The 22,038-nt window shown below is 32.1% G+C and overlaps 2 protein-coding genes across 2 annotated transcripts in view; both read left to right on the top strand.

The window, feature by feature from the left end:
• The window catches only part of Polr2C (RNA polymerase III subunit RpII33), a 19,237-nt gene extending 18,504 nt beyond the window's left edge, over positions 1–733 (top strand). Inside the window, exon 9 of the mRNA XM_080167789.1 lies at positions 173–733. Coding sequence (XP_080023915.1) covers positions 173–279 — 107 coding nt within the window. The 3' untranslated portion in view covers positions 280–733. The remainder of the gene's footprint in view (positions 1–172) is intronic.
• LOC145325007 (DNA polymerase kappa-like) lies at positions 731–22,038 on the top strand. Its single transcript, XM_080167788.1, has 18 exons — positions 731–832; positions 2,969–3,227; positions 3,591–3,691; positions 4,400–4,508; positions 4,887–4,972; positions 5,388–5,476; positions 8,652–8,748; positions 9,341–9,446; positions 10,061–10,138; positions 10,839–10,941; positions 11,630–11,763; positions 12,061–12,163; positions 12,627–12,739; positions 13,139–13,263; positions 13,678–13,904; positions 14,528–14,614; positions 20,504–20,822; positions 21,250–22,038. Exons 2-18 carry the CDS (start codon positions 3,000–3,002, stop codon positions 21,422–21,424), a joined length of 2,280 nt encoding a protein of 759 aa, XP_080023914.1. The 5' UTR covers positions 731–832; positions 2,969–2,999; the 3' UTR covers positions 21,425–22,038.

The raw sequence follows: 22,038 nt of genomic DNA, 5'->3' as shown, positions 1-22,038 counted from the left end.
GTTAGGTTATTTTAGATTGAGTTAGGTGATTGCAACGCAGGGTTAGAGCCCCCCGTAGGGACTAAAAATAGGAGAAAATCTTCTGTTAAAATACGATGAAACGCCCCTTAAAAGGCGTTGTTACGAAAGGGACGATACCCAAACTTTTTAATAAAATGTATTAATTTTCCAGAGAACATAGTGACCATGGGCGTGGCTAGGTTGAAGCAGAAGCTGAGTGACCTCCAGACAAATCTCGGCCAGGAAATTCAGAATGAAGTGCTGCAAATCCATCCATAAGCACAGCAGCAACCATCTCATTGTTCTCATTTATACTTTTTATATTGTTCTCATCATGATATTGTACAATAATAAACAATAAACCAACTAAAGAAAGGAAATATTGTTTCAGTAAGATATTTCCTAATACAAGATATAAGTTACCCATAAAAGGCTGTTTGATTAAACAAAAAGTTATTTAATTTAGTATATAATATTTTTAAGAAGCATTAAAGCTTCTTTTTTTTTATTAAAACTTTTAAACTAAATTCAAATTTTTTTTGTTTTGTTTTCATTTTAATATCCGCGGAAAGCTGTCTGTAAAACGATGCGATAAATAAAAATTATATTCTAGCATTTCCACAATAGATGTTTTTTCTTGTTTTAATTTTAAAACTAGTTTATCATAAGATCATATGTAATATAACTAGTACCTTATCATTATTTCTTAATTATTAAATGTATTCTTTGCAGATTTTTCAAAATGTAAAAATGAAAATCCAATCAATAAAATGTTAAAAAATGAGTTTAGAAAGTTTATTTAGTCAACGAACTTAGTTCCTAATTTATCTAGGCAATTGTGTATTGAAGTTTATTACAAAATTTTTTTTTGGCGAGGGGGAGGGTAAAATCGATGCCCATGCCGCAGGGTTTCGGATCCGGATCCGCAAGGATCCGCATATTTTTGAGTCCTTGGACTCAAAAAAAATGCGGAAAAAATGGAAAAATCTACCTAAATTTATATAAAATATCAGACATTCTCTTGATGAGAGCCAATCTTTAAGGTTTAGGTTCAGACTTGAAAATTAAAAGTATTTTTGACTTCGAATTAAAGAATAAAATTTTTTTTGAAAAATTTGGTGATTTTATTTTTATTGTCAAGGATCCGGAACCGAATCCGGATCCGCACTGACCAAATTTTAATGCGGATCCGAAACCCTGCCTTGCCGAAAACAAAGGGAGGGTTCATTTATGTAGATTCTGTAAAACACGAAATTTGGTTTATTACGCCAGAAATATTCTTCTCTTAATCTTTGAAAAATTGAATTAATATATTATGGGAAGGGTTAAAGTTTAGGTTAGGTTAGGTTAAGTTAAGTTGTATTAGGTAAAGTGTAGCCCCGCAGTTGTAACCCCTTCAATTTACAATTCATTTCAAAAATAAAATGGAGGGGGAGGGGTCTATGCTTGGTAAGCCCTTTCAGAGCATATGATTTACCCAGCGAGTTCTTTTTTCAGTCCCGCGATTTTCCTTTTAATACAGATCTTTTTATGCAAGGGGCGCAGGCACTAGTAGTGCTGCAGTGCAGTGGTAATAGAAAGAAAATATTACGGTATTCTATAGCGGTCAATGATACCTGTCTGTTTTTATAAAATGCATTGTTTTTGTGAATTTTTTAGTTTTCTGGGACGCTTCTTTTTCTTTTCCCGCAAAGTGCCTAGCGAGCAAAGAAACCCTTCCCTGTGCCCTACGAGGCACTTATTAAAAATTAATTGAGATACTTATATTATGTGTTAAAATCTGCTTTAAATGTTGTCCAAACTTTTCCATCAATAAGGGGGGGGGAGGGGCATCTACCGGCTAGAACCGTTTGAAAACGTTCTGGAGCAGCAAAGAGTATTATGTGGAGATAGTTTTCGTGATGATTTGCCCTGAAGTGCCTTTTATACATTGATTACGAGATGGTTGCATAACTCCCCCCCTTTTATCATTACATAATGGATAATTTGTTATATGTTAATGTGGCATGTGCATTGTACATCAACCAGGGTTGTCGAATTGGGCACTTTTTTTATATTGGGCGGCCCAATTGCCCAAAAGGGTTTTAGGCGGGTTTTGGGCGCCCAAAAGTGGTTTTGGGCACCTTTTTTGGGCAAATGTCGTAAAAAGCATTTAAAAAGGATATAAAATAGCCTAAAACCATATCTAGACTTATTATTAGAAATAAAATAGCCTAAAACCATCTCAGGACCTATAAAAGCTCCACTGGAAAGCAGTTAGCGAAATCCTTCTCTAGATACATAAAAAAACTTACTAATTTATACATTTTACTAGCAGCTACGGCCCTAGAGGCCTCTAGGGGCACTTGAGAGTCAAATTTGATAATTCAATTATTATACCTATTAGATTTGAAAAGAAAAAGTAAAAAAAAAAATTGGGGGGGGGGAATAATTGTTTTGTTTTTTTTTGGGGGGGGGGGTAGGTTTGCTTCTCCCATTTTTATTTTTAGTTTAAAAAAGTTTTTAAAAAGTTTTTGGGGGAGTGCAATTTTTTTCTAGGGGCGATTTCTCTTAGGAGGGTGGTGGTACCCTCCCCCAAAATAGTTATAAACCTTCCCAGAACCTATGAGAAGCTACTCTGTTAAGGAGAACCCGATCGGTTCAGCGGTTAGCGAGATCCTTCGGTACAAACACACAGACACACAAACAAACAGATACACATCCTGTTACTTTAGTATAAGGATATCACCCAAAAATAGGCCCGCCCCCCCTCTTTTTAACCCCCTCCCCTTTTTCTCTCCCCCTAAAAGGGGGGTGCCTAAAACTGCCCAAAAGGACCTTATATTGGGCGGCCCAAAACCGCCCGCCCAAAAGCGCCCGCCCAAAATGACAACCCTGACATCAACCCATCGTCAATTGTCTTATCCCTAAAGATCCCTAACATAATCACATATTGTTTAAATAAAATACACATCTTATGATTCCAAAGGATTTGCTGAAAAATCAGAAATCATCCCAAAATGGCGGGAAAATTGAAAGATGGGAGTTGCGTAGATGCTGTAACACCTTCCAGTTCTCGCAACTGCGTAGATACAGTAGAAACGTCAAATTCTAATAAAATGGCCCAGCCGACAAGTAACCTGGATGTTGATTTGAACAACAGAACAGAAAAATCTCCCTCCAAGCATAATGAAGAAAATAAGGGTGGCGCAAAGACAATTGGATTGATGTCTTTAAATGACAATAAGGTTTTGTTTTTACTTTACCATCTTTCAAATTCTCTTTTTTTTACAATTTTTGTGGCGCTGAGGCTCTTAAAACCGGCGGTTTCAATTTAAAACTGAAATTATAACTTAATTTAAAGATTCTGATTAGTTAGTTTAAAGTCATATAATGAATAACCAACAACAAAATATATTTTTAAGAAAACATTTGGTGATTTTGCAGCAATTTTTCTTCAAAATAATTCAGATAGTAAACAAAGCTACCTAGTTTTTATTGTATAACATAAAGTCACGTGTTTTGAGTCAACAAATTCTTAAAGGTTACAGAATAAACGAATCTTTCCTGCAATATGCTAATTTTCTTGGCAAATAAAAATTATAATTAAGGCTGGTATGACTGGTTTGGACAAGGAGAAAATTAACCAAATAATTGAAAACGCCAGCAAGGGTTCCAAGTTCTATGCTAAACAGAAAGAAAACCAAGCAAGGTCAGAATACAAGATTATTGTATGATATATTAATCTTATTATATAACAGCAGAGAGAGGGTGTCTGTATGTATTTGTATAAAAAAGCATGCCATTTTGATGGTATCTAGGGATACTTTAAAGACGGGGTGTGGTCAGGTCAATAGCCCCCTATTTGTTGTTTTATACGTATAAACACAGGTTATTTTTTTAACATTAAGTAAGATGTATAAAATAAGAGTTCAAAAAATATATGTCTTTGCATTTTGAATCCTTTTAATAGACTAAATAATAAGCAAAAAGAAAGAAGTATGTGTTAAAAAATTGTACCCCCTGCAGGGTTTTACAACTCATATCCTGATTGGGCTTGGGGGGGGGAATTAGAATTTTGATGTAAAAGTGCTTATCTACTAGCTTTAAAAACTCCTTGGCTATATTTGTTTTAACTACATTGTTGTATGGAATGGTGAATAAATTAAACTTTCTTTTGCGATTTTTTCTCGCTGTGTTTGTTGTGTGTTGTGCTTGTTGCTTGTATTGTATTCTTAGGTTTGATTTTTCTTAAGAGGGTGTGTAGGAACTTGGTATCTTTCCCAAGATGGACCAAAACATTATCGGGACCTCTAAGAAGCTTCACTTTAAAGGGAAGCTTACCGGTTCATAAGACAGACAAGCAGAGATCTTGTTATTGCACAGGATGATAAATTATGAATAAATATTAAATATTCAGAATAGATGCCCAAATAGAAAGTCTAAAAGCCAGACAAGAAAGCCTAACTCCCAAAGAAGTTTTTCTAGCCAAACAAGAAGCGGACTCGTATGTGCAATATTTAAACCAGGTACAGCTGGTTGCTGGTTAGCTTGATTGATTGATTGATTAGACATAGTTTTATACGGTTTTGGACCTAAGTCGTGGTGGAATATGTTAGCTAATTCTCAGCAGTTTTCCTTATCTTGACCACAAACTAACTTTTTGATGCATATTTTTGGTTAGGTTAGGTTAAGTAAAGTTTATTACTGAAGTAAAAGATAGTATCAATAATCAATATCCTGTAAAGGTAGGGCCCTTTAGGATTTTTTCTCTCTAAAATTTTAATCTACAGAAGGGATATACATTTTGTGTATCATCATTGAAATGTACATCAAAGTTTCGTCGATTGTCTTATCACTAAAGTATTATTGAAATCTTAATTATAGTTATAATTTTGTCAATTAAGGGATTGGATCTAAGTAGAACAATAGTTCATGTTGATATGGATATGTTCTATGCTGCTGTAGAAATGAGAGATGATCCTAATTTAAGGTATATAAAACTTTTACCTGACTATTTTAAAAATACTAACTGTTTGGAGAATTTGATCTCCATTTTATAAATATATTTATGTTAATCCATCAATGATCCTTTCTAAGTGTAACTAAAGTTAAAAGCAATGTTTTTAAAAGAATCCAAATTTACCTACCTATTTAATGAATTTAACCTATAGAATTTTATGATAAATGTTATTAATGTGAGTTTGACTTAAACAAAATATTTGTTGCCATACAAAAACACAAAATTTATTACTCCCAACATTTTCGGAGCTGTTGGAAATATACGGTAAAAAATTAGATAAAAAAAAATTGAATGTTAATAAAAAAGAGAAAATGTTCAGAAAAAAACTTGGGTATAGAGGAGCTTCGCCACATAAAATGAAAACAACTTTACTAAAACTATCCAGGGATAAACCGATGGCTGTTGGAGGTATGGGAATGTTATCAACTTCAAATTATGCCGCCAGGAAGTTTGGAGTCAGAGCTGCTATGCCAGGTACAATCAAATGAAATGTTCCTCTAACTGTAATCAAACCACTAACAGGGATCTTAAGGGTCAAGACAAGACGATAAATACAACTAAGTATCCCAATATGAAAGTAACAGGATGTCTGTGTGTACCGTAGGATCTCGCCAACTGCTAAACCTCCATTACAGAGTAGCTACTCATAAGTCCTGGGAAGGTTTTTTGGGGGTGTTCTACCACCCTCTCAAGAAAAATCGCCCAACAGAAAAAAATGATCTCTGATAAAGATATTTTTTTTTTATCTTTTTAAAACTGAAATTTAAAGTTTGGGAGGGTCAACTCAAATCCCCTCCCCCACTCTACCTAAAGACCTATAGTGTAAAATGAAATAACTCCTGTTGATTATTAAAATTATTTGTGGAAAAGTTTTAATACTATTGTCCCAATCAAGATTTAACAGAATCTCCAAAGTTTTTAAACAAAGAATTAGAGAAAGTGTTTATAAAAGTATTAGTACCAGTGAAAATTAGAGACCAATTGTCATTGTCCAATGTCTACTCCCTTCCTAAATGAACATACACACGCTAGAGTTTTCATGTGACTAACTTAGTTACTTAGCCCTCTATATATATATCTAATGAATAAAGAACTAAGAAATACATGTATCATATTCAATTATAAGCAGAGATAAAGTTACTTGTAAATTGGTGCTTTTAGTTTATTTAGAGAAAACATTCTCTAAACTTTTATATTGTAAAATAGTGTCCTAGGAATTTAATTTTTTTTTCTTTTGGGATTTTTATTTATGGTGCACATTTTTTTGCAATGTTTATAAAATTAGTTTAGTAAAAGCTGTTTTAGCTTAATTACAAGCAAACATATTCTATTATCCCTGATACACTATATGAGTTTGTGGTGTGCATTCACTTCCGCTATTGTATTTCATTATCATATCATCTGAACCACATAAAAAACTGTCTATTTCTCTTTGCTCACATTATTTGCTTTTCACTTGCAACTTTGTCTTTAGAATATATGGGCATATTCAAAGGGCAGGGAAAGGGCCAAAAAAAAATATAATATAACTTTCTCAATATTTTATTTCATACTGGTAGATTTAAAAGGCTTGCTAAAAGGGGCAACTCAATCGTTTCAGTGGTTTGCGAAATCTTAAAGAACATACAAACGGAAGTTAATGCACACTAAGTTGCGTAACCTTATTGACAACGATGGTTTTTATATTTATTGTCTCATCAACTTACATAAGACTAAGTAAGCTTCTTATATAAATGAGAAAAAATGAGCCGACTTAATTGGAAATAGTATTATTTTACATAGTTGTTAAGCTGCTCTGATAGTATAATGAAAGTAGGTATGTCAAAAATGCGCTTGTAAAATCAAATTACTGATTCTCACATAAATAAAATCTTTATTTATTAAACCCCGAACAAACATATTATGCAAATCTGAATTTTCAAAATAGCAGCTTTATTATTCATTTAGGATGATTTTACAATAAATATGAAATGTAGATGCCTCTTTGGGTTACAAAATTCCACTGTTATTTTTTAATTAATCAGCACCAATAAAGCACAAGATCTCAAAAACAGCATTTGGGGGTAATACTGGTGAACAAATATATTATGCAAATCCAAAACAAAGCAACAAAAAAAAGGTTTTTTGGCACTTTTCTCCTCTTTTAAAGATTGATTATGATAAAATAATAATTTTTTAAGGGATTTATGCATTAATTATTATGAAATATAGTATAAGGTAGAAATTAATGATTTTTCTAAATAAGAAATGTTTGAAAAAAATAAATTCGATCCCTATCACTTTAGAAGACAGCTGCTGACCCCCAGTCTTATGGATGAACCTAAATACATGTTAAAGATAAAAATTACCCTGAAAATTATACAAAAATGATTTTGGTGTGTTGAAAAAATCTATTTTAAAATCTTGATTTTGAGGATGATGACCTTTAAGATGCCCCTATTGGTGGTGATGGTGAGCCAAATGTTATCAAAGTGCATGTCCATGATGACAACTTATATATTAAACTATGATCCAATTTTTGTAGTTATAGCATCCTCCAGCCCAGCATTATTAAAAAAGAAAAGAATTGCAATTTTATTTGCTTCAATTCATAAGGTGAATACTGTAGTTTTTAGAAGATGGTTATATTTCTTGTTGGAAGGCTCCATTGGAGGCTGCTATGACTACAAAAAATGGTACATAGGTTAATAGACAAGTTGTTGTAATGGGCATGTACTTAGATAACTTTTGGCTCACCATCACCACCAACAGGAGCATCTGAAAGGTCATCATCCTCAAAATAAAGATTTTAAAATGAATTTTTTTAACACATAAAAAAACATTTTTGTATAATTTTCAGGGTAATTTTTATCTTTAACATGTATTTAGGTTCATCCATAAGACTGGGGGTCAGCAGCTGTCTTCTAAAGTGATAGGGATCGAATTTATTTTTTTCAAACATTTCTTATTTAGAAAAATCATTAATTTCTACCTTATACTATATTTCATAATAATTAATGCATAAATCCCTTAAAAAAATATTGTTTTATCATAATTAATCTTTAAAAGAGGAGAAAAGTGCCAAAAAACCTTTTTTTTGTTGCTTTGTTTTGGATTTGCATAATATATTTGTTCACCAGTATTGCCCCCAAATGCTGTTTTTGAGATCTTGTGCTTTATTGGTGCTGATTAATTAAAAAATAACAGTGGAATTTTGTAACCAAAAGAGGCATCTACATTTCATATTTATTGTAAAATCATCCTAAATGAATAATAAAGCTGCTATTTTGAAAATTCAGATTTGCATAATATGTTTGTTCGGGGTTTAGTATCGTATTCTGATAGTTTTCCGCGTATGGTAAAATGAAAAATTTTGAGATTAATTCTGGTTTTAGTAGGGATTATTTCCATGATGATTTATATTTTTTTTTGTAGAATATTCTCTATAATACAATACGATGCATGATGTTTTAATGGAACAAAACCGGTTTAAATTCAACGGATATTGATTGGATTAGAAGCCATACTGGAAAACTATTTCTAAGTAAACTAAATATCTGTTACGCATAGATAGTAAAAGTAAAAACTGACGTAATAAGACAATTAGCAATAGGTAAATCAACATTTTTAGAAATGGAATAAACCTTGAATAATTAAATATTTTTTTTAGGTTTTATTGGGAAGAAATTATGCCCAGAATTGGTGATAGTCCCTGGTAACATGCAGAAATATGCTGACGAATCTAAACTTATCAGAGAAGTTTTTAGGTATTTTTTTATTCTCACTTTATTCTTTAAGTATTAAAGTAAAAGAAAAGAGGGAACAGGACTTTCCCTACAAGGTAAGAAACCTGTCCAGATTTTGTATTGGATCTTTAAAAGTTAACTGCTAGCCGATAAAGTTAAAGTTTCTGGAATCATAACAATGTGAGGTCCTTAAGTCTGTTGCTTTTGTTAGTCCATTTGTTATTATATGGTATAATATGATAAGAAACAAGAAGTAAAATATCCACCATTAGCCGAGCACAAATATATACTTAATTTTAAATTTCTATAACATTGAAGTATTTAACAGTCTGACTGAGAAAATAAGTGAAATGGCTTAAAAAAGAAAATCTCAGAAGCATTTTTAGAGTTTAGCCTAGTTAACACACTGTCCCTCGTAGCATTACCGACGACTGACAAAGAAAAATCTTAAAAGAATGCTTTGATAGTCTGAGGAATCTTCAAAAAAAAAGATGAAACATCAATTTCTAATTTCAACCGAAATCATCACACTTTCTCCCTAATGATAGACGAACATACAACGTGAGTTACAGCTTAAGAATATTAATATTTTTTAAAAGTCTTAATGTTTTAGTGAGTATGATGAAAATTTTGCCCCCATGTCCCTTGATGAAGCCTACATTGATATTACTGATTATCTACTTCTACATCCTGATGCTAATGCCTGGGACTCGGTTCAGGTATTTTTATTTTGCTTTTTTTTTTACAAATTATAAAAGTGCTTCCCCCAAAGTGCCTGTTGAGCAGAAATACCCTCCCCTTAAATAAGGAAGTGACGTTATTTCCTGTGCCTAACCCCTGTGGGGGAGCCCTGCACTACTTCACCCCCCCTCCCCCCCACCACACTTATTTCCAGTTTTAAAAAATAAACTGGAGGAGGGGGAATCAGTGCTCAATAAGTTGCATTTTGTGAAGCGCCATTATAAATTATAGTTCCTAGTAAAATCGTCTCTCCAACTCTTCGAATCATGGCTTTACTGCTCGCCATAGTTAGTCATTGGAAAAGGTTCCTACTTCTGCTCTGTCAGATGCGCGACGTTAGAAGTAAGAGTAGGGTAAATGTGCTCCAAAAATGGTGCAGCATATTACAGTGGTATTTTTTTTACGGCGACGTTTTTTTTACTGTAGGGTTTTCTAAGACATATGCTTTAAGATATAATATTACATTAAATTCAATAACGTGGATTTTTTATTTACATATTTTTAAAAGACACTTGAAGCTTCGATCCGTTTTAGAGGGTATGCCTTAAAGATTAAAAAGCTTGAAACCACTCAATGTATAAATTAATTTCAGGAGATGAGAGAAAAGATATTTGCTAAAACAAAGTTAACCGCCAGTGCAGGCATAGCTCCAAATACTTTTCTCGCAAAGGTAATTTATTTATTTACCGAGCTATTGTATGATTTTTAAAATTCGTTAGTCAGGGCAATTTCAAAAGAAAAAACTTTTGAACTATACATGAAAAGTATAAAGGTAGCTTTTAATATCTCTACTGGAGTTTGAACTAACACCCCTAAAACTAAAAAAGATTTGAAATACCTAATGCTTTAAGATGCCGACAAAATTGTAAAAACATAAAATATAAACAGAAATTGTTTCTCAGTATTAATTTTCAAATATGGGAGCTAAAATATGTTTTACTAAGAAACTTTCCAATTCTTAAAATATATATTATACTCATGCATTTTGTAGAATTTCAAATATTAGAATTTTCAAACATTAGGATCAATAAGGTATTACGAAAAATAGTATTTTATGGATACCTTAATGCCTTTTTTCATTACCTACTTATTATTTTGTACATCATTGCCTGTAAATAATTTGAAATTGCCAAGATTGAAGCGCGTATCAGAAATTGTTTCAGCTGGGCACTTTTACAGCCTCTGAAGTTATTTTGTATTTATATGACGGACCAAAAATTTTCGTTTTAGTGTCTTAATCCGTTTTCTCCTGCCATTTCACAGGGGTCATTTTTAAGACTTTTTAATGCTTATAAATGCATAAAAGGAAAGTAAATTGTTCATTTAAAAAATGCACCAGTTTTCATGAAAAAATATCTTGTTTATTTTAGGTTTGCTCTGATCTAAATAAGCCCAATGGTCAATATGTTTTGGAACCTGATCAAAATAAAATCCTCGAATTTGTCAAAGATTTGCCAATTAGGAAGGCTCCAGGTAAACACTTGTTTTTAACCTTTTCAAAGTTTTAAGACAAAAATAAATGTATAGGTTTAGATGAATAATACAGATAACTACCTGTCCCAAGTTGTGGAGACCCTTTGCCTCTGTTGTCAAATTCCTTTCTGTTCTTTTGTAGTGATTCGTCTGTGTTTATATTTCCGACGCTATTAGCTGATTCAAAAGAACTAATTCAAAGTCGGCACAGGGTCACCACCGAGTAGGTTTAGTTAAACATAGCTCGTGCCCGGCCCCCTCCATTCTTTTACATTAATAAGACAAAGCCATGAAATGTCAATTATATGAAAAATTTTCTAATTCAAAACTATACAAACTATTGTGTACATTGTACCTGACATTTAAATTTCATGCTTATATTATATACTAAATAGTTTAATTGTTTTGTTTAAAAAGTTTAATCATATTCAAATGTTTGTAAAACTTTATTTCAACAATGGATTTATTTTTCTTGGGTCTTACACCCGATTATCATGCTTTCTAATAAAATGAAACTTGTAGCTGGCTAAAATAACGATCACCCACTTACCCCATCCCATCCCTTCCTACTGGATGAACGAACTGACCATTAATCGATGTCCATGTTAGCAACCTAAATTGACGACAATTTTTCCCCTGTATTAATATCCACGTATATTCTATATCCATTAAATGAACAAATTTGCAGGTATTGGAAACGTTCAGGAACAGCTGCTCCGAAGTATTGGAGTGAAGACCTGTAATGATTTGTATGAATTGAGGGCTGAAATAAAGCTGCTTTTTTCTCAACTCAGCTTTGAACATTATTTACAAATATCGCAGGTACTGTGATTTTTACTATTACTGGTATTATAGTATACTACTGCTTTGCTACTTATGAATCTGTCAGTACAAAATATGTTTAATGTATTACAATTACACAATTGATTATTGGTTTAAACGTGTACATTTTTGCTGCGAAAGTGCAGTCTTTATTTAAACTATAAAGATAATTGGATTCCTTAGGATAAAAATTTCGTCGCTCTTATTTTGTAATCTTTCCTCTGTTATAAATTCCGTTAAAGTTTTGCGGATTATTATGTCATATTGATGATCTAGAATAATAAATCTATTGTTTAGGGTATAGGAAGTACTCGGTTGGAGCCTCCAGAGGACAGGATCAGAAAGTCAATAAGTACAGAAACTACTTTTAAACAAACTTCGGATAGAAACAAACTTTTGGGTAAGAAATTATTTTGCTCGTCATTAAATAAATTGACTTTCTCGTAAATAAAAAAGTTTTCACATAAAACATGTGTACATCTTTTTTCATACATTCTAAGTACAAGTAAAAAAAAAGGATTTTGATGTGATTTCTTTACTTGAATGTAAAGTTTTGATATTTTTAAAAAATTTATTTTTGATAAATGTACTTTCTACTTAATTAATGTTTTTCAATTTAATTGGATGATTCGAGAAATTCTGTTAACTTATTTAAGTAGCTCCAATCAATTCTAGCGAAACTCACAAAAAACTAAAAATAATAAAGTTCATCGGATCTTGGATATTTTTTCACACGATTTCGGACATCTATCTTCAAGAACTACCCCCGTCCCTCTTCGTTTTCAATTTATTTTTAAAATAAGGGGTTTTCTTTGTGCTCGCTAAGCACTTTGAAAGAAAGCACAATAACTTGTTTACTTTAGAGCTGTGTGATGAACTGTCAGATGAGTTATCAGAAACAATGAAAGAAAAAGAAATCTATGGCCAAGCTGTTTCCATCAAAATTAAATCTCATGATTTTAAACTAAAAACAAAGGTATTATTTGTTTAATTCAATATTTTTACAGTTTTATAAGTGACGCTTTTCTACAACTTAACTTTGCACAGTCACAACGCAAGTAACACATAACATCTAAATTTGAGCATGTTTAAAAAGTCCTTTTCTTATGAATTTTTGCTATAGGATGTCTGTTACAATCGAGTATAATCTAAATTAGGTATTACGTTAGTCTCACAAATAATTTTTTAAAATCCTTATTTTAATATTTTTATAAGATATTCACTTTTTCAGAATACTGTTTATTTGATTTAAATGCGCAGTATTTCTTTATTTGTTAATGTTCGTATGTTCTTTTTTATGATATGAGATATTTTGTTTTATTGATTGTATAATTGTACTCTTTGCTATTGTTATCATTTTAGATACTTTATTTAGATTAGACAAATAGCAACTGCCACAAACAGTGCTGATGTGATCAAATCAACGGCTAAACAGCTGCTACAACAGCTTCTTGACAGCTCAGAGGAGCAGCCGCTAGCTTTGCGGCTGCTTGGCGTTAGGTAATTATTTGTTAATTGCTTTCAAAATATCCAAAAGGGGGCTAATTACACACACTCATACAAACTGACTTTAAGCATTCATACGTTCCTTGGTTTTAGAGATCTTACTTCACATACAGAAATACACACGCACAACATGCTACTTTATTCTATAGAATTAGCGACTCTGCCTACAGTATCTAGGGGATCTTTATTTGAAAGGAGAAGGTAGGCACAAAAATAGACTTTAACCATCTTTAGACTTTAAAAGTAAAATAACTTAAAACTAAGTGAAGCTTACATAAAAGAAAGACTCTATCGAATCAGTACTACATCAGTATTACCGAAATCTTAACTGACATAAATAGGATAGCCCTGGCTTTGAAAAATTAATCAAAAACAACCAAACATTTTGACAAATTAATTTTCCTTAAGGATGTCTGAATTGAAAAGCAAAGAAGAAATTGGCACCACAAAACAAAAATCAATCTTTTCTTTCCTCCAACAGCAATCAAACAAAAAGGGGGCTGGTAAATCTACATTAGGACAAGCTACATCTAATAATGATACAATAGACGAAGCTACAAGTAAAGATGTATTAGATGATAATCAAATAGATGAAATAACACCTTCCACATCAAGAATGACCAATGAACATAATGGTAATTATATTTTTTATTTTCTAAGGAAGGTTTTGGATTATCAAAATTTAAGAAAATTTGTTTGAGTGTACGAATGAGAGAACGAGTTTATAGAACTTTTTGTAGCATTATGATTTACTGTCCAAAATCCCGTTTCTTTCTGAAAGGAATTATGAAATGGAATCATCAGACCAAAAAAAAATTGATCTACAAAAATGTACACACATTTGCATTACACAGTTCTTCATAAAATTAAATATTTCTGTTTGTAGGATTTTAAGTGCATAAGGGTGGGGGGGATTGATACAAAAGATTTCTCATAATTGATGAACTCTTAAAAACCCAGACACTTATAAATTGACACTTAGCTTCCAAGAAACCATAATTTTTTTTTTAAAGATTTCCTTGTTTGGCAAATTAAAATATTTAAGCCATAATTCGTAAAAAACCGTTACATATATTTTCTGAAATAACAATCTTCAATTCAATGAAGATAATAAGATATTAATGATTAATTTCTGTCAAGGGTTGAATAGGTCATACTAAGTATTGCTTTCAATTAAATTAATAGGTAATAAAACATTTCTACAATGATTACCTCTCTTTATATTACCTTTATTAATCTTTGATATTATACGTTTCAGAAAACGAATACTCCTGTCCTGTTTGTGATAAATCAATCCTTGGTCTGAATAACCTGAACAATCATGTTGATAGATGTTTATCACAAGGTGAGTCTAACTAAAATGTATAATTTGGTTGAGAAAAATTTTATGCGAAATGGGGTGGGAATCCTTTTGCTTCAATTTTCTGTGTATAGTGGCTCCGCCCCTGGCATTCACGGGGGCATGACTAGTAAAAAAGAAAAGAAAAGTGGAGCGAGGAAGGTTTTAAATCAGTGCCATTTTAAATGTTCTTGTGGGCTCCCCTTTCTATTTCCTTTTACTCCTTATATTTATAGCCAATAACTTGACCAACACAAAACTTTCTGGAAAACTTGATCATTCGGTAGATAAGTTTCCTAGATCTTAGTGGAAAACACTACTGTTGCTCTAATTAATATGCGTTACTTTATGTTAAAACGTCAAAAAGTGTGCTTGTATACTAGAAGCTTTGATGTAAAAATTACATAATTTTACGAAGATAAAAACATCTAAACTTATATTTTATTTCTTAATCGCTTTTTGTTTGCCAAAAACAATTCCAATAAATTCTGCCAATCCCCTTGCTTTTAAATTTTAGAGGAATAAGAATTCTTATTTTAAAAATAGACAATTATGTCCAGCATTAGCACAGCAACAAAGCTGCTAGATTTGATGTTGTCTCCTCTATTTTACTTCAATACTTCATTTATTGGTCAGGTAGGAGAGGAGGTATCATTATTTTAGTCAGCTGCGAGTGTTAGAGTACTTAAAAATCTGCTGCAACATCCAAGCAATAATATATACATTCTTGTAAACATCATCATCTTATATGTTTGCTTTTTCTTGTAAAATAAACTTTTTCATTCATTCTAATTTAACTTTGAGTTTATATTTCCCTTGCTCTGACTAGCTTATGTAATAGGCAATTTCTTTGTATTTTACTTTTTATAATTTCTGGATAGGATTATAAAACATTCAAGAACATAAAAGAAACTGTTTATGATATCACAGAAAGGGAGGGGACTTTGGCACCAAACTTTTCATATACACGATCTTATTATTCATTATTTCATTCCATGACCTAGAAATTTTTGGATCTTTTATTGTTCTTGATTGGATGGTTAAAACTAGAAATGTGAAATTTTAGAATAAATTTTCTTATTCCTGAATATACCTGTAATATTACGAAATTTATTTACTTTTTTTTCCAAAGCTGACACTTAAAATATAAATTTTCGATATAAAACCATATGAACTAGAAGAATGATAACATATAGGTATAATGGCGTAACTTAACATATCAGACAATAAGACAAAATGATGACTTTAACAAATATGAAGTAGTAATGTGGATATTGTGTTGTTTATTACACTGGTCCCCATAGTTTTATAATAACTTTTTCTTAGTCGTTAGGTAGCTTAAAAAGTTTGGAAATTTTTATTGAATTTTGTTTAATTGGCTCATTAAATTGAGTGTCCAAACGTTTCAACCAATAATTGTAATCTACAGAAGGGGCAATTTTGTTTATCATAATTGGAGATGTACAACAATATATTGGCCATTCTCTTATCCTTTTAGATACCTGGGGCCAATCCAGATCTACGAGAATTTGAGAATCGGAATGGATTGACATCCCTGTAACAATATCTTGAGAAAGTAATGGAGCCTATCAATTTTACTGATTATATCATAACAAATATTTACTTTTATATCATCTTATAGTTATGCAACTATTTTACAAATTTTTCTTTGCGTGTGTCCAAAATAAACACAATCTCCAATTCTTTTGATTATAGGGTATAATTAAGGATAAACCAGATAATTAAATAAGCAAAGCCTACAAATTTATTTTCTGATTGTCCCCAATAGATAATAATAAATGACTGCCCGCTACTAAAAATGTGATTTAACTCCTTTGAAAGATATTTTAATTTTACCTAATGGATAAAGGTTTTTCTATGTTAATCATAAATAATATTAACTTTTTATTACTGCGCTACTTTTGGACAGAGTTTTTATTTGTATAAGGAAAGGGCAAATAGGTAATATACTGTAAGTAATTGAGCCTATCTATTTTGCTGTTCAAAACAGGACAAACATAGATTTCTTTATTGTTTTTGTTGTGCTTCAAAAAGATTACAAAACAATGATGAAAATACGAACAAAAATCTTCTATCCTCTATTTTGCTGTATCATACACTGTAGAGGAAAAAATAGCATAAAACCTGCCCTGCTTCCTTATTAATGCTTCACTAAAATGGATAACTTGGATAACTTAATTGGTGCAGATCTTAATAGACAGAAATAACGTTTATCTATAATACAAAGTAGAACGATGTCCGTCCGTCTGTCTGTCTGTCCGTCCCTTAAGATCTCGGTAACCACTGAACCGATCGGATTCTACTTTTCAGGGAATATACCTACTGGTCCTGTGGTGGTTTAGTCTATTTTCCTGGGGGGTGGGACACCCCCAACCCCCCAAAAAACAAAAAATCCCCCCCCCCATTTTTTTTTGTAGGGGATTTCCTTGGTACTTTTACGTATTTCGCCCCAATTTTTTTTTATCACCTCTTGGGGCAAAGTCCCTAGAGGATAGGGGCGAAGCCGCTAGTACTTTATATTATACGATTGACTGACTTTATTAAAACAGGAGTAAATGTCTAACCCTGCAGGACCATATTCCTACAGTGGATTCCTGGACCTTACCTAAACCTAACCTAAAACAGTCGATGACAAATATATTTTTCTCTAAAGAATTATTATTGGTTCCCTTTCAGTTGCAATGTATCTTTTATAACCTATTTTGGAATGAGCATTGTCATTTTGAATTACCTATGTACAATTACATAAGCTTTTTGTAGCATAATGTGTTAATATCCCTAAGAATTCTTTTGTAGAATCTATTTATATTCATTTTATTGAACACAATTGTATAAACCTATGTGCCCTTGCTTTCGCAAATTATGATATCTTTAAAGTGTCACAAAGAAATACATGGGGGATGTTTAATGATGTGAATAAAGAAAATATTACGAATAAATACGTGGATAATGAAACATGGGATTTTTTGTTGTCAATTTAGGTTGCTAATATAGTCTTAAGATATTGGTCAATATGTTGCTACATGGTTAGGCGAGGGGATGTATCAGTATATAACCCAGCTGGGAGAATATCTCACAATATCCATGTATTTTATTTCCATTATAGTATTATAGTATATGACTATTTGATTAACTAGCGGCTTCGCCCCTAGCCTCTAGGGGCTTCGCTCTATATAGTTATGGGAAGTCAACCCTTCTTAATAGAAATATTCAAAAAAATTATTCTTTGTTTAATTACTCTGTGGTAAAATTAAACCCAGGTTGTGCGCTTTATGCACAAAAATTTTGATTACAAAAATTTCAATTCATAAAAATTAAACCTAGGTTGTTCGCATACACAAAAATTTAAATTAAAAAAAAAATATTTTTATTTTTTTTTCGGGGGGGGGGGATTCATGGGGGCTTCGCCCCATGTTGCAGTGGGGTTCCCCCACCCCAATTACTGGTTTTTGTTTACAAAAATTTTAAAAAATTAAAAATTTTGGAAGTGGGGATTTTTTTATTTTTGGGGGGGTTGGGGTGTCCCACCCCCCAAGAAAATAGCTTAAAACCACCAGAGGACCAGTAGGTATATTTTCGGAAGGGTAGAGCCCAATTTGATCAGCAGTTACTGAGATTTTACAAAAAATGTAAAAAAAAAATTTGGGGGGGTTGGGGGTGTCCCACCCCCCCAAGAAAATAGCCTAAAACCACCACAGGACCAGTAGGTATATTCCCTGAAGAGTAGAATCCGATCGGTTCAGTGGTTACCGAGATCTTAAGGGACAGACAGACAGACGGTCAGACGGACAGACATCAAGCTACTTTGTATTATAGACTAGCGGCTTCGCCCCTAGCCTCTAGGGGCTTTGCCCCAAAAGGTGATAAAAAAAAATTATGGCGAAAGTCGTAAGGACCATGGAAATCTCCTTCAAAAAAAAAAAAAAAAAAAAATGGGGGGGGATTTTTTGTTTTTGGGGGGGGTTGGGGGTGTCCCACCCCCCAAGAAAATAGCTTAAAACCACCACAGGACCAATAGGTAGATACCCTGAAGAGTAGAATCCGATCGGTTAAGTGGTTACCGAGATCTTAAGGGACAGACAGACGGACAGACAGACATCGTTCTACTTTGTATTATAGATATCTCTGGGTTTGCTTAAAAACAAGATACAGTCAGACCTAATTTACCTACGTTCCAACCAGAGCAGACAACCAACCCTTTAGTTGCACTACGTTTTTTAGGAAGTCCCAGCTATATATGGTAATGTGTTGCGCCTGTTTTAGGCCTAGGAATTTCCCCATGACTTGTGACAATTTTTGAAGATTTTGCGCTGTGTTAAATGCTTCAGCCAAGACTTTGCGCTATTGTAATAAATTGCTTTTCTGGTGGCTTTTGAAAATATTTAACATTTTGCGGAAGCGAAGACTCACAATATAAACCTGTAATATAATAGAACAAGCTGCAATTGCACAAAGAAAAGTTTTAAATTTACATATTTAGATTTAACAAATGTTTTACAATGAATTACAAATGTTTTTTTTCTGCATATTTTTTTTTATTCCTAAAGAATATTATTTTTATTTATATGAGGCATCAAATTCATGAAACGGTTGAAATTATTGGATTCTAATTTTGTATTTTATGGTATTGGGCAGTTCATAATTCGTATATAAAAATAACAGGATATTGTCTATGAGTTTTTCACCTCAGGATCTCGCTTAAAACATAACTAATACGATTCTCCTTTTCAATATAGCTTCTAGTTCTTAGGAAGGTATATAACTATTTTTGAGTAGGGTAGAAAAATGACCCTCCCCTCAAAATTTTCTTTTCCTTTATGAAAATTGAAGGGATGTAGACTTCCTCCTCCCCCTCAAGTGCCCCTAGAGGCCTTGAGGGGGCGTAGCTGCTATTATAAACATATACGATCTACTTTCAAAATTTTCCATTTGATTATGAACTAATAAATTGAGTTCATATTGTGTACCTTCCTAATCCTATTGTATGATAACAAGAAAGACAATATTATATGCTATAGCTTCACATCATACTATAAAAGTTGAAAATTGATACCCTAACTTACGAATTATGAAGATATTGTCCTCCTCTCTAACATTTAATTATACACTAATAATTTGAGTGCACCTTTCTAATCCTATTGTAAAATAACGAGGAAAAAATTCTCCAATAGCTGTACAGCAAAAATAAAATTAAGAGATCGATGTTATGATTTCAGGGTTATTTCTAAACATTATATTAAACGGATGAAGTAGAAAAATAAGTTTTGAAGCATAGGGCTAAAGTAGGGAAATTTCTAAATAAAAATGTAGAAAGTAAGTTATAGAGTTGCTACACAACTAATAAGGAGAACTGCAAGCAAAGCTCTTTGAAGTGCGTAGTTGAGCACTTTAGATAAACCTGAGCTTGCAACCTTACAAAATTGAAAATTGTGCTTATGAAATACTTGGGTATTTAGCAAATCATATTTTTACGACTTTACAAAGTCTTGGTGAAAGTCTATATGTTTTTTTAAATCTATAGTTAGGTAACTTCAAGCACTGTGTCTTAGTGTTTTGGTTTTAGGAAATTAGTGTCATCCTTGTTCTTTTCAAGAGTAACTGTTGTGCCCCTAGCATCTAGGGTAGGGGGAGTGAAAGGGCAAAAATAGCCTAAAACCATCCTAAGACTTAGATTAGAAAAAGAATTAACTTTAGAGGACATTTGTAAAGCTTCCATTAAACTCAATCAGTTCAGTGATTAGCGATATCTTAGCAGTCAAACAAACAAACAAACAAACAAATTCTCGCATTGATCGTTTGTCTATTTAATACTTTTTTGCTACGCTTTAATCAGCATAATATTCTTTTGTCATATCCAATGAAAATATTGTTTAGGCGTGAAAGAAGAACCTTCAAATATAAACAATACATATGGAACTATAGAAGAAATTGAAACTAATATCCAACAAGCAAAGGATATTGAAAAAGAAAAATCCACGAAAATGTTAAATGAAAAATCTTCCAAACTTGACATTAAAATAGAAAAGCCGAGAGAAACAATAGAAACTGATGATACTGCTAATAAAGATAGTGAAGCTAATAAAGTAACGTGTCCTGTATGTTTTAAAGCAACATTTGACTCTGAAATAGAATTAAATCAACATATTGATGTTTGCTTGAATAGTGAAACAATTCAGGATGTTTTAAATTCAAGGTAAGGACATTTTATTGAATATATATGTATAACCGCACTACTCCTAAGTTTACTCTAGGAGACTTTTTATACATTTAAGATTAATTTCTTTGTTAAGCAACAAAGAGAGGAGTCTACGGATTCTACCAGAAACCTACCCCTCTCTTTGTTCGTCTATTATGATGCTTTTTTGAAAAAAGTCATATGGTTTTTACGTTTTCCACCAATTAAATTTTTAAAAAATGATTTCTTGTCATTTGTACGGCTCTAAGGACTTCAAAGCAATGGTTCTCAAAAAGTTTGTCTGTTTTTGCTGCCGATAGGTTTTAGGTTATATGGTGTTAGTCGCTTTACAAGATGACCTGAACTAAGGTCTTTGTTTGCCGTTGACGGCTGACAAACAATTAACTCAAATTTTCTTTTATATTGATTATTATTATTGTTGTAGAAGTCCTGCGGTTAAGCAGCCAGCTGCTTTTGGCAACCTTCTAAGCAGTAGTTCAACAGCCACAACTTCAAGGAAAAGAAAATCAAGTCCAATGAAAAGAAACGAGTCGTCAATAGCTGGTAAAAAGGGGAAACTTAGCAGTAATAAGATTGATTCTTATTTTAGAAAGTCATAACGATTTTGTTTAATCTATAATGATATTCTTACACAATTAAAAGAGTTATAGGGAGAATTTCACGTTTTTTGTCAATTATAAACAGTAAGGATTTCCATCTTATATCTATATAGCAAATGAACCACAAACAAAACTCTTTTTAAAATGTATTTTTAATGCTAATTTTGAATTAGAAGGGGTTGAAGAAAAGGGTTCCGCAAGGTGAAATACCCTCCCCTCTAATAGGCCGGCTGGTCAATCTATGCTTCATAGTATCTTTTCGCATATTTGGACAAAATATAGATTTTTAAAAAGCAATGCATCCAACTCCTTTTAAAAATATCGTACCTGTGCCTTTCAACTGATGTGATTTTTTTACGCTTAATATTGTATTTATATGATTGTATTTACTATTGTTTACTATATTACAATTTATATTGTATCTTATGAGAACTATATTATATTTAAGTTTATATCTATTTGACTTTTAGTTATGTTTAAAACTTTATTTCAGATATAAAATTGAAGTGAAAAAATGTTAGGTATGATATAATGTTGTTTTCTTTTGTATGGTTGAGAACCGAAGTGTAGGGCATTTTGTTTATCTTACATTGTTTATTAATAGACACCTGAAA

The sequence above is a fragment of the Acartia tonsa genome, chromosome 7 (genome assembly GCF_053477335.1).
Source record: "Acartia tonsa isolate MP-2025a chromosome 7, ASM5347733v1, whole genome shotgun sequence".
NCBI lineage: Eukaryota > Metazoa > Arthropoda > Copepoda > Calanoida > Acartiidae > Acartia > Acartia tonsa.
This window is presented reverse-complemented; position numbering and strand designations above follow the sequence as displayed.